This window comes from Diabrotica undecimpunctata, chromosome 1 (assembly GCF_040954645.1).
Source record: "Diabrotica undecimpunctata isolate CICGRU chromosome 1, icDiaUnde3, whole genome shotgun sequence".
Classification (NCBI taxonomy): Eukaryota; Metazoa; Arthropoda; class Insecta; order Coleoptera; family Chrysomelidae; genus Diabrotica; species Diabrotica undecimpunctata.
In genome coordinates this window covers 137,200,922-137,214,448 of record NC_092803.1, presented here as the reverse complement: position 1 = coordinate 137,214,448, position 13,527 = coordinate 137,200,922, and the positions used below count along the sequence as shown (strand labels likewise).

At 31.5% G+C, this 13,527-nt stretch overlaps 1 protein-coding gene across 5 annotated transcripts in view; it reads right to left on the bottom strand.

The window, feature by feature from the left end:
- Ndg (Nidogen) overlaps positions 1–13,527 on the bottom strand; it is an 87,056-nt gene that overhangs the window by 48,329 nt on the left and 25,200 nt on the right. For all 5 annotated transcript variants that reach the window (XM_072520007.1, XM_072520002.1, XM_072520019.1 and 2 more), the window contains exons 5-6: positions 3,365–3,444; positions 148–294 (exon numbers count right to left, since the gene is read on the bottom strand). In XM_072520007.1, the coding sequence (XP_072376108.1) occupies positions 148–294; positions 3,365–3,444 (227 nt within the window). The remainder of the gene's footprint in view (positions 1–147; positions 295–3,364; positions 3,445–13,527) is intronic.

The window sequence follows — 13,527 nt, the reverse complement described above, 5'->3', positions numbered from 1 at the left end:
CCGTTTTATTATGCTATGGCAGGACTGAAATGGATATAATAAAAATACCATTTAGGAAATCCTTATATGATGACGTGAGCAAGTTATCTTGTTAGGTTATTACTTAAATAATTAATTAATATTTTTTATTCAAAATTGATGTCTTACCTTTTTTAATACAATGTCTTCCATTTCCATAGTGTTTTGGAGTACATTCACAACAAAATCCTTCGTCGTAGTCTATACATCTCGCTTGGATATGACACAAAGTTTTAGCGCTGGCACAGGTGTTGTCGTCTTCATCAGATTTACCACCTTTAAGAATAAAATAGATATGTGAAATACAATAACGAGTATAATCGGTTAGCTGATCACAGTCACAGCTGTCTATTAAATTTAGTAATTATTTTTTGCTACGCTTGCACTGGTTACATTCTGACCTACTGGCAGTGGCTGGAAATTACTTTATAACCAAGCACACGTGTACATAGACAATATTTAAACAAAATAATATTCACTTGTTAGCTTGTTAGAGGATTTTCACATGGAAATTATGCGAAACATGTAGTTTCAACCTGACGGAGCATCACCGCATCGTACAATAAATGTTAGGCGTGTGCTAAATAATACAGCCACAGTTGGATCGGATACGGTAGTATGGACCATTTTTTTGGGTATATCAAGGATATAGTATAAAAAATATACGACGACGAACCCATAACACGGGATAATATGCAAATTTGTATACAAAATGTCTTTGTCAGCGTTGGATCTGAAATGCTATAGGGAGTTCGGTACTCGTTTATCAACCGTATACGACTCTGTCTTGAAGATATTGGACAACTTGTACAATTAACATAGTTAATAATGCATTTTTAATGTCGCTCTGATGATACCTAATAAGGTTGAAATACGTGTAAGCGGCTGGAAGATGCCCTGCATTGAAATTAAATCTAATACCGTCTTTCTTTTTTAGTTCTTTTTTCGGTTTCGAGTACTAGAAACTAAATTCACTAAGAACTTTTGCCTTAATGAACGGCATGTGGAATGCAAATTATTGATTCCCTTGTAGACTAATTAATCAATCTGTCTGCTTTGCAATTTGTAGAAAGCACAGTGGTAAAAATTTGAATTTAGTTTCGCCAAGTAGGAAATCTTAGGATTTCTAATGTAGATAAATATTATTTTATAGCATAATGAATTAATAAATTCAACTAATTTTTAATAGAAAACTTTTTTTTTTAATTTCTGATATTTTGATTTATGTTTATAAAATTAGATTATAATTTTTATAATTTTTGTTTGCTATATTAGTAGGTACACAAAATTTATTAATAAAAAATCTACAAAAAAAAAAAATAATAAAATCGATAGTTCTTCTCTAAATATCTGTAAAACGAACCATGCTAGATATGTAAAAGCTTAAACCAAAAGAAAGAAAGATTGTATAAGATACATTACTATTATGGAGGGTGTCCCATTAAAAAATTAAAAAATTTTGCATTTGAAAGTAGAGATAATTTGCAAAGATATTAAATTATTTAAAAATAACACTACAATAGAAAGTCTTTGACATATCATTTAAATTTTTATTACTTTGGAAACCTAATCCACAGTTCTTTATATGTTACGTTTTTTCTCAATAAAACTGTCAATATTTTAAAAGTTAATAAGTTTAGACATATAAAACCTTATACAAACTCTTCATATTTAAAAAAAATATATATTCAAAAATGGTTTAATATATAGGGTGTTCCATTAAAAAGAAACGGGTGTGGCAGTCCAGTGAGACTGCCGGTGGAAGTTACACTTCTATACACGCATTCGCCGTTACAAATTTATTTGGGAGTCAATCTGCACAATCATTACATATGTATTATAATTCTAGAGGTAAGACATAGCAGAAAGAGAAACAGAATTAATAACAACTTACTAACAATGAAGGATTAAATCAATATTTTGATGAATATGTATATTTTTATTTTCATATATGTATGAAAGGAGTTGAATGCAAACATTTTTTTACACATACTCTGCAGTAAAATTCATTGTTTATGTTGTTATTAATATAATAATACAATACAAATTAAACTGCAATATTCATACGTATTTAAAAATGACAATAATGTAATAATATTAATAAAAAAGTCCTCCCCGAATCGAACCCCGGACTCCCGCGTAATAGGCGGGGATACTGACTACTATACTACCGAGGACATGACATAAAGGTATTTCAAAATTGACAGTTCTGGATCATACAGTGATTTATTGAGATTATTATTTTGAAATACAAAAGACTAATATAATTATGAACATTTAATAAATAATACAAAACATATCACATAAATAATAATATTAATAAATATTTCATTATATGTATAATATTATATGTATATATATATATATATATATATATATATATATATATCTTTATATAATATATATAATATTAAATTATATATACAAAAGGAACATTTTTATATTCGAGAGAGGAAGAGAGAGAAAATATATCTTCTGTCTCTCTCTTACTCATTATCTTACATATGTAATGATTTCACAGATTCACTCCCATACAAATTTCCAACGTGGAGCGCGCGTATAGAAGTATAACTTCAAAAACACAACTTTGATTCACACAAAAAATCTCACAAAAAATAATTTGATTATAGACGTCTTTGATATACATTAGTTTTATTTTAAACATTTTTTTATATACTTTATAATTTAGCCGTAATTAAAGAAAGCCAGATATTTGGCTCGAGAAAAATAAAGAGAATAACATCTAGAATAAAATTAAACAAAATATCAAACATAAATAAATGAATTACTATAGAAAACTCATTAAAATGAAGCAGAAACGCCAGTAAAGGAAATATTATAAATGGGAGCAGCAATAAAAACGAGAACATGACGTTTTAGGAGAAAATTTATAAAACTAATCTTAGGAAAAGTAAGAAATAGAGATTAATGCTTAAAAGTACTTGATATCTAGTAATCTACAGGGGGAAATGAAAAATTTATACATATCTGTGCCGGGTCCGTTCCCTGTTATGACAGTGCCCGGCAAAAAAAAAACAATAATGTATTCTTATGAGTATATTTATACATTGGCGTTTTGCGGACGGGTCCCGTCTGTGCCCGGCCTGAAATTAATCCCAAACGATATTTTTGTTTTCGGCAATGGCGATGCGCGGAAATGACACGGACCGCACGGACTTGTATAAAATCGATTTTATTGTTTTGTGAACGCGAGTTCTATTAAACAGACAAGGAGGGGGTGTTGTGCGGTTAGTATGGTTATGGATTTAAAAAATAATAATAATCTTATATTTTATGTTATGGTTTAAAAAAAATAATATATAAAATAATAATCTTTGTAACTTACCGAAATCGACATCAGGTTCAACGATTTCCAATTGATCAATCCTATAGATAAACTGACCTTCCAATCCCATATTTGTCCATCTACACATAACGTAAAAGAATTTATTTAATTTATACTAAAGTTTGCATCTTGAAAGGTCTTTAGTGGTTGTTATGAATTTGGTTATTTGTTTAGTTTTCTTTGTTAGTGATCCTGTGGTAAATAGGCGATAAATAATTATACGTCAGTCACATAACACACCATATTACTTTGTTAAAAAAAACTAACTATAGTTATATGGTACCCAGAAGACTAGTTATATGGCGTTTTTGACTAGACATAATGACTTAAAAGTATGTATTCAGAAAACCGAAGTTTTTTTTACTCCATTTTATTTAACAATCTGTACCTACCGTTAGGAACAATCCGTTAAGAGAGAAAGACTGAAATTTATTGTTTCTAAAATGAGTTACATCGTTGATTGAATAACCCAAATTATAAAACACAGCATGACACAGTGCAAACAAAGTACAAGATACATCAAAATACATATTAACTACAAAATAAGCTATCAATTAGTGTAACTGTCCTCAAAAAATTGCTCGATACTGTAGTAACACTTAGATAATACAAACTTCTTGATTGCTCTACGGAATACAAAGACATTGCTTGAGGATCTTATATCGAGTGGTAGGTGATTAAACACTTTCTTTCCAGTGTAAATAAATGATCTTTTAATTAATGTAGAAGAGGTAATTGGAAGTGGAATCACATAAGTTAGACGAGTGTTAAAAAATGTATCTGTCCAAATATCCCCTTTATGCCTTTTAAAAATTAAGCACGCTATTTCAACGATATAAATGCAAGGAAGTTTCAAGATACCATGTTTCTGGAACAAAGGACTGCATGATGTACCAAACTTGACCTTGCATAAATATCTGAGTGCTCCCTTTTGTAGCATAAAAGGTCTGCTAAAATGATGAAGAGAACAGCTACCCCAAAAGGCAATACTGCATCTCAACTTATATTCAATCAAGGCCACAGAAATACTTTTTGCAATCTTGAAATCCAAGTGGCATGCAAATGATTTGACAACAAATCAACCCGATGATGCTTTGTGCTTAAATATACAGTGTGTTGCTTAAATTTAAGTTTATTATCAATATAGAGACCTAAAAATTTATTTACGATGTCAGAACAAATGCCTTTATTGCCCAAAGTAATGTTGTTTAGATTATTCTTAAAAGAAATTAGTTTGGTTTTTGAAAAATTAGATGTCAAATTACTAGCTTTGCACTACTCTAAGGTTTTTGGCAGATCAATACCATTCAGTAACTCAGAGTCCTTGTTCTGCCATAAAATTGTAGTGTCATCTGCAAATATAGTAAACCGGCCATTAATGTCGAGGTTAATTATGTCATTAAAATATATCAACAAAACGATAGGACCCAAGACAGAGCCCTGAGGTACGCCACAACTTATAAAGATATTACTAGAGTAGCGCTCATGAATTGATACAGACTGGAATCATTCCTCCAAGTATGAACTGAACCACTTTAGAGCAGTGCCTCTAAAATCGTATCTTTCCAGTTTATTAAGAAGTATTTTGTGATTGACACAATCAAAGACTTTAGATAGATCCCAGAAAACCGCAGCAGCAACATAATCTTTATTTAAGTCCAAGTATAGTTTTTCCATGAATTTGAAGATGGAATTATATGTACTTTTTAATGACTGGAAATCGAATTGAAACAAAGAAACTAAATTGTGTTTTTGTAAGAAAGTCATCATTATTTCTATAACCTTTGAAAGCGACGGTAACAAAGAGATAGGACGATAATTAGCAGGTAAATCGTGGTCACAATCTTAATACAGAGGAATAACTTTAACAAATTTTAAACAATCACTAAAGTGACCTGTTGAAAAAGACTTGTTAATTGCCTCTGCTCAAAACTTTTAGAACATTATCAGAAAGATGGGATAAAACTTTAGATGGGATTTCATCCCAGCCTGCAGCCGTAGGATTTTTAATGTTCGTATAATATTTTTTATTTCAGTTGAGTTAGTAAGAAGAAAATAAAAGGAATCTGCAATGTATATTAATTTTAAAAATGCATTGGATCAGAAGAAGAATTAATTTTACAGCGAGTTCTGGACCTACCGAGCAGTAATATTTATTCAGCTCACTAGGGTCTAAAACTACATATATCAGTAATTTGGGGGAATTTTAGCTCTAAGATTATTAACTATATGCCAAGATTCCTTTTGTGTATTACTGGCATTTGCCATTCTAGATGTAAAAGATATACTTTTAGCTAATTTAGCAATCTTCCTATAGATAGACCTATATTTAGAGAAATACATCAAAAATAATTATTATATAGTATATGTTTTTTAATGTAGTTTAACGACTTTAAGATTTTTAAAGTTATGCATTTCTTAAAATAGGACATGTAGGTAAGAATTCCAATGAAAACATTTCTTTTTAAATTACAAACTAATGTATTGTCATACTTTTTCTTTCCCAACCAAAGAAAAATAAATAAAAATATCCATCGGAAACGAATTGATGGAAAGGAACTATACGTGATAACACAGACATTGGCAGAAAGGATCATACAGAAATTACACGAAGACAATGGACATATCGGTAGCAGAAAAGTCTGGCTGGTTTTTCGAGAAAATTATATTTGCCGACAAGATTACCGCATCGCAAAAGAAATTACACAAAAGTGCCAGATCTGTCAAAAATATAAAATTAGAAATTTCAAAAATGAAAACGTTACAAAAAATATTATATCCCGGAACAAATTAGATATTGTAGCAATAGATATGTTAAGCGATCTAATTATGACGACGAAGAGGAATAAACATGTTTTAGTCATGGTAGATGTGTTTTCCAAATATGTAAAATTATACAGTTGCCATACCACGAAAGGGGAAGAAATAATGAGAAAAATCGACAATTTTATAGCCACCGTAGGAACACCAAGAAGGATTCTTCTAGACAATGCAACATATTTTAGAAATGATCGTTTTAAGGGACATCTTCGAGAACGGGGAATAGAGACAAATTTTGTTAGCATCAGGCATCCACAGAGTAATCCTTCGGAACGTTTTATACAGGAAGTGACGAAGTTTCTACGGATTACAACAGAGGGTCAACATCGACGATGGGATAGGAAAGTCGCCGAAGTAGAAACGTATCTAAATACCATCCCGAGCACTGTAACGAAAGAGACCCCAGAATATATAATGAAGGGTATAATGCCACTAAGACCATGGGAAGATAGAGAACAAAAGGAATACACACAGATAATGGAAAATGTACAGAGGAGATTGCGGAGAGCAAACGAAAAATATATCCAGAGGCAAGACCAAAATAGAAAAAGAAGACCAGTTACTTTCAAAAAAGGTGAGAAGGTTATGGTGAGAGCATTGCGCGTGTCCAACATACCTAGCAATGTGTGCGGAAAGTTAATGCCTGTTTTTGAGGGTCCGTACATAGTAAACAATGAGAATGGGATAAACAGTTATGAGTTGAAGCACATAGAATCAGACAAGATTAGGGGAATTTATAATATCAACGATGTTTACAAATATTATGAATAAAATGCTGGTATTGTTTTTGCATTGAGAAAAATCCCTGCATAATTCAGTAATTTTTATCATATGCAAAGGCGGGGATTTGTCATACTTTTTCTTTCCCAACCAAAGAAAAATAAATAAAAATATCCATCGGAATAAAATTTTAAGAAATCATTATAAACAAAAATGTATATATTAATTTAAGATAAGATTTAGTGTAGATAAGAATAGAAATTTGTTTGGCAAACGACCTGTTTCCGTTGCAAACAAAATTATCAAAGAACCTTTGTTTAGAATTAGAAGACATTTTACCTGTAAGTTAATCTTTTCATTGTTTGTAGAGTCGAGTATTAAATGACCATATTCTAATCTTTTGAAATATGTATAAATGATGTATTGAAAAAAACCAATTTTAAAGTAAGCTATTTAGTTTTCTCTGAACCGAAATTAGGCTTTTCCAAAATCATAGTAAACACAATTTAAGCTTTTTGATTGGACGGTCGTTTTTAAATGGGAATTTGGGAGTCGATGATGAGACAGGAGAAGTCAGTCATATTTTGGTCATCGAAAGGAAACAGTCGTGTGTCTCAAGATAGGGTGTGGTTCGTGAGTTTGGATACCGGCGTAACGAAAAGAAGTGAATAGTTTGAAGAAGGAGATAACAAGTAGATTAAAAGAGGTCCTTGTATCTACCGTGGGCATTTTTATAAAGTATATGTGAAAGTATTCTTACGGCATCAAGTTGACAAAAGGAGGTCCTGGTGTCATAAATAAGTAGCGGAGTAGAGAGAAGTGAATCAGGTGTTTTTTGTGTAGTCTGCAGGAGGTTTGCAGAGACGTTAAGAAGGAGCCGAGGTGCCAAAAAGGGGAGATCACATTTTTGAGTAGACTGGACTTTTCTGGGTATGTTCCAACATACAACTCAAGAAGAAAATAAACTGTAAGTGTTTGTACAATTGAATTTTATATCTGTGAAGGATCGTTTCGACATCATGGTCATTAGCATTCAAATTTAAGAACTGAGGTTTTGTTAGGCTAATCAAAAGTTTAAAGTTTTGTGGTTTCTTTTTTTTCAAGTAAAGAAAATTTTAAGTAAAATTGGTTTTTCACGTAATATAAATGTATGTAGCTTTATAATCTTATTATCATAATAATTTGATTTATTTTCTTGTATGCTGATTGATAAGATAACGACAGAATTTAATAATTGTTTTATTCGTTCATATAAAATAAAGAAACGTAAATCTTTGTAATATAATATATTTGTATTATTATCCTTTCTTCTCTATCTCGATAAAAGCCAACTAGAAAATCTTTTGAATCCATCAAGCACAGGTAATATAAGGATTATTTTACTTTTGATAACAGATAAGTTATAATTTTTTTTATTGGCTCAATAAACTAAGTTTGAACTCAAAATAAACAATCATCAAATGGCCCCCAACGTGTAAGGCGTAGAAAGTATTTCTAGTTAAAATTTAAACGGATAGAGAAAGAAAGCAGATTGATTGAAAATTTATTTGCCGATGGTTAAAGTTTATAATATTTGCTTTTATGACATTACATTTCAAATTTCTCTAGGTACAAATTTTTACATGATATAATTTATGATATTTGATTGATTTTTACAACTGACAAAAGTTTTAAAATTTTATTGCATTTATTTGAATTTATTGCATTTGGGATAAGAGGAAAAGTTTTCGTCTTTGCAACATTACTCGAATTTTATATTTGGCGGGGATATTATTGCACAAATTTCAAAGCTTCATATTTGGCGGGGATAAATAATCTAACTAACATGTCGACCACAAGGAGTCAAAGCAAAACGCAAGAAAGGAAAGAGGATAAGATAGAAGAGGAAACAATTATTGATGAAGGATCGGATAATGAAGGAAATGCTACAATAATAGAGGAAAGAAAAGAACCATCAGGAATAGATAAAATATTACAACTAATGCAACTCCAGTCACTAAAAATGGATAGAAATCAACAAGAAACAAAACAAACAATAGAACTAAATAACAGAAATATAGAGCAGCGTTTGGAAAACTATGAACATTCATTTGAGGTTAAAGACTTTTCGATCGAAAACTTATCCGATCCCATATAAATACCGACATGAGGTGAAAGGAGAAATTAACAAAATGTTAGAAGATCAAATCATAGAGAGATGTGACTCGCCGTACATCAACCCAATCGTGATTGTGAAAAAAAGCAGTGGAGAATTGAGGCTCTGTTTGGATGCCCGGAATATAAATCAACACACGGTATCTCAATATGAATCACCCCTCAACATCGAAGCTATTTTTGGGAGAATTACGGGAACACACATGTTTTCTAAAATTGATTTGAAACATAGTTTTTGGTTAATACCGTTAGCAGAAAGATGTAGAAATTACACCGCTTTCCCAATCGATGGTATTGTATACCGATTTAAAGTAGTACCGTTTGGATTACAAAGTGCGTGTGCAGCATTGGTAAGAGCTCTCCATACAATATTAAATAAATATGAAGATTTCATAGTGCACTACATCGACGACTTACTCATTTATTCACCAGATACATCAAGTCATTTGGAACACATAAAGATTATTTTGGGAGAATTGGACAAGGCCGGATTAAAACTGAATATTGAAAAATGTCAATTTTTTCAAAAAGAAGTGATATATTTGGGATTTAAATTGGACACACAAACAGTTAGTTTAGCTGAGGACCGGGTAAAACTCATAGATGAATACCCAAGACCAACGAATTTAAAAACATTGAGAGGTTTTCTCGGGACGATCAACTATTTTAAAAAACTAATTCCTGATTTAAGCCAGAAGGAAATTCCTCTGATCAAATTATTGAAGAAGGGTGTTAAATGGAATTGGAAAGAAGAACAAGAGAAAGCTTTTCAAATTTTAAAAGAGGAATTCTCGAAAGGAACGAAAATATATCACCCCATGTACAATTTGCCTTTCATACTACGAACTGATGCATCCATAAAAAAATTTGCGGGAGTTTTGTCGCAAATACAAAACAATCAAGAAGTGCCGATTTGTTTTATTTCCCGGGTGACAAAAACACACGAAAGAAAATACAGTGTGACTGAACTAGAGTTTGCTAGCGTACTTTTCTGTGTAAATAAGTTAAGATTTTATCTGTTGGGAGCAAAATTCACAATCGAAACTGATCATGCAGCTTTGGTACATATAATGAAAAATCGTCTGGTTAACAATCGTATACATAGAGGCATTTTGTTACTACAGGAGTATGACTTTGAGTTTCGATATATAAAAGGAAAAGACAACATTATAGCCGACGCTCTCACAAGGGATGAAGACTCGGGGAAAAAGGAAGCAATTGCTTTTCATGTAGGATTGAACATTTTGACACAAGAGGAAGGGGTATTTTCGTTAAACGAAATTAGAACAAATCAAGAAGACCTGGAAGAAAGAGAAAAAAGAAGAGCGGAGAGGGAAAACGGTATATTTTTTAAACGAATTGATGGAAAGGAACTATACGTGATAACACAGACATTGGCAGAAAGGATCATACAGAAATTACACGAAGACAATGGACATATCGGTAGCAGAAAAGTCTGGCTGGTTTTTCGAGAAAATTATATTTGCCGACAAGATTACCGCATCGCAAAAGAAATTACACAAAAGTGCCAGATCTGTCAAAAATATAAAATTAGAAATTTCAAAAATGAAAACGTTACAAAAAATATTATATCCCGGAACAAATTAGATATTGTAGCAATAGATATGTTAAGCGATCTAATTATGACGACGAAGAGGAATAAACATGTTTTAGTCATGGTAGATGTGTTTTCCAAATATGTAAAATTATACAGTTGCCGTACCACGAAAGGGGAAGAAATAATGAGAAAAATCGACAATTTTATAGCCACCGTAGGAACACCAAGAAGGATTCTTCTAGACAATGCAACATATTTTAGAAATGATCGTTTTAAGGGACATCTTCGAGAACGGGGAATAGAGACAAATTTTGTTAGCATCAGGCATCCACAGAGTAATCCTTCGGAACGTTTTATACAGGAAGTGACGAAGTTTCTACGGATTACAACAGAGGGTCAACATCGACGATGGGATAGGAAAGTCGCCGAAGTAGAAACGTATCTAAATACCATCCCGAGCACTGTAACGAAAGAGACCCCAGAATATATAATGAAGGGTATAATGCCACTAAGACCATGGGAAGATAGAGAACAAAAGGAATACACACAGATAATGGAAAATGTACAGAGGAGATTGCGGAGAGCAAACGAAAAATATATCCAGAGGCAAGACCAAAATAGAAAAAGAAGACCAGTTACTTTCAAAAAAGGTGAGAAGGTTATGGTGAGAGCATTGCGCGTGTCCAACATACCTAGCAATGTGTGCGGAAAGTTAATGCCTGTTTTTGAGGGTCCGTACATAGTAAACAATGAGAATGGGATAAATAGTTATGAGTTGAAGCACATAGAATCAGACAAGATTAGGGGAATTTATAATATCAACGATGTTTACAAATATTATGAATAAAATGCTGGTATTGTTTTTGCATTGAGAAAAATCCCTGCATAATTCAGTAATTTTTATCATATGCAAAGGCGGGGATTTGTCATACTTTTTCTTTCCCAACCAAAGAAAAATAAATAAAAATATCCATCGGAATAAAATTTTAAGAAATCATTATAAACAAAAATGTATATATTAATTTAAGATAAGATTTAGTGTAGATAAGAATAGAAATTTGTTTGGCAAACGACCTGTTTCCGTTGCAAACAAAATTATCAAAGAACCTTTGTTTAGAATTAGAAGACATTTTACCTTTTCAGTTAATCTTTTCATTGTTTGTAGAGTCGAGTATTAAATGACCATATTCTAATCTTTTGAAATATGTATAAATGATGTATTGAAAAAAACCAATTTTAAAGTAAGCTATTTAGTTTTCTCTGAACTGAAATTAGGCTTTTCCAAAATCATAGTAAACACAATTTAAGCTTTTTGATTGGACGGTCGTTTTTAAATGGGAATTTGGGAGTCGATGATGAGACAGGAGAAGTCAGTCATATTTTGGTCATCGAAAGGAAACAGTCGTGTGTCTCAAGATAGGGTGTGGTTCGTGAGTTTGGATACCGGCGTAACGAAAAGAAGTGAATAGTTTGAAGAAGGAGATAACAAGTAGATTAAAAGAGGTCCTTGTATCTACCGTGGGCATTTTTATAAAGTATATGTGAAAGTATTCTTACGGCATCAAGTTGACAAAAGGAGGTCCTGGTGTCATAAATAAGTAGCGGAGTAGAGAGAAGTGAATCAGGTGTTTTTTGTGTAGTCTGCAGGAGGTTTGCAGAGACGTAAAGAAGGAGCCGAGGTGCCAAAAAGGGGAGATCACATTTTTGAGGAGACTGGACTTTTCTGGGTATGTTCCAACATACAACTCAAGAAGAAAATAAACTGTAAGTGTTTGTACAATTGAATTTTATATCTGTGAAGGATCGTTTCGACATCATGGTCATTAGCATTCAAATTTAAGAACTGAGGTTTTGTTAGGCTAATCAAAAGTTTAAAGTTTTGTGGTTTCTTTTTTTTCAAGTAAAGAAAATTTTAAGTAAAATTGGTTTTTCACGTAATATAAATGTATGTAGCTTTATAATCTTATTATCATAATAATTTGATTTATTTTCTTGTATGCTGATTGATAAGATAACGACAGAATTTAATAATTGTTTTATTCGTTCATATAAAATAAAGAAACGTAAATCTTTGTAATATAATATATTTGTATTATTATCCTTTCTTCTCTATCTCAGTAAAAGCCAACTAGAAAATCTTTTGAATCCATCGAGCACAGGTAATATAAGGATTATTTTACTTTTGATAACAGATAAGTTATAATTTTTTTATTGGCTCAATAAACTAAGTTTGAACTCAAAATAAACAATCATAACAGTATATAAAGTAGTTAATAAAATAACTTAACATTTATAATATCCATAATTTTTCTAAAATGTACTTGATAGATCAATTGGTTTATAACGCCTTAAACGCCCTACACACGTAATGATTTATTGAACTGCGTGTTTATACTGCAGGTCGTAGAGAAAATCGTAAGGTTTGCAGTACTGTCATTTTCTGTACATACGATGCAACACATATCGTACTACAGTAGTTCACATTTATCGTATTTGTGGTGTTGTTATTAAAAAAGTGAGGATTATGTCATCAAGATTTTCAAAAAGAAAAGTTGCGGCCCTTATAACTGCGGTATTAATTGATGAAGATGATAAAAAATCAGTAAAAAAGAGAAAATGGAGTAAACAGTGGTTGTTAATGGATCTTTCCTTCAGTTCACGCCTAAAAGATGTTCTTAAATTATTTATTTTTTTTTACATTACATCTTTTGTCCCTTCTGGAAACAGTTTCTGAAATTTCTTAAATAAAATATCATAACTTGAGTTTCTCTTTATTTTATTAGCATATTCTTTTGATTTTACATTCCATAGACAGCTGTTTTGTCTATATATTTCAGTAAACACTTCCCAGAAATTTTTTTGTTTAATGTCCATGATTAATGTCCCAATAACTGGCTATCAACAATAATAC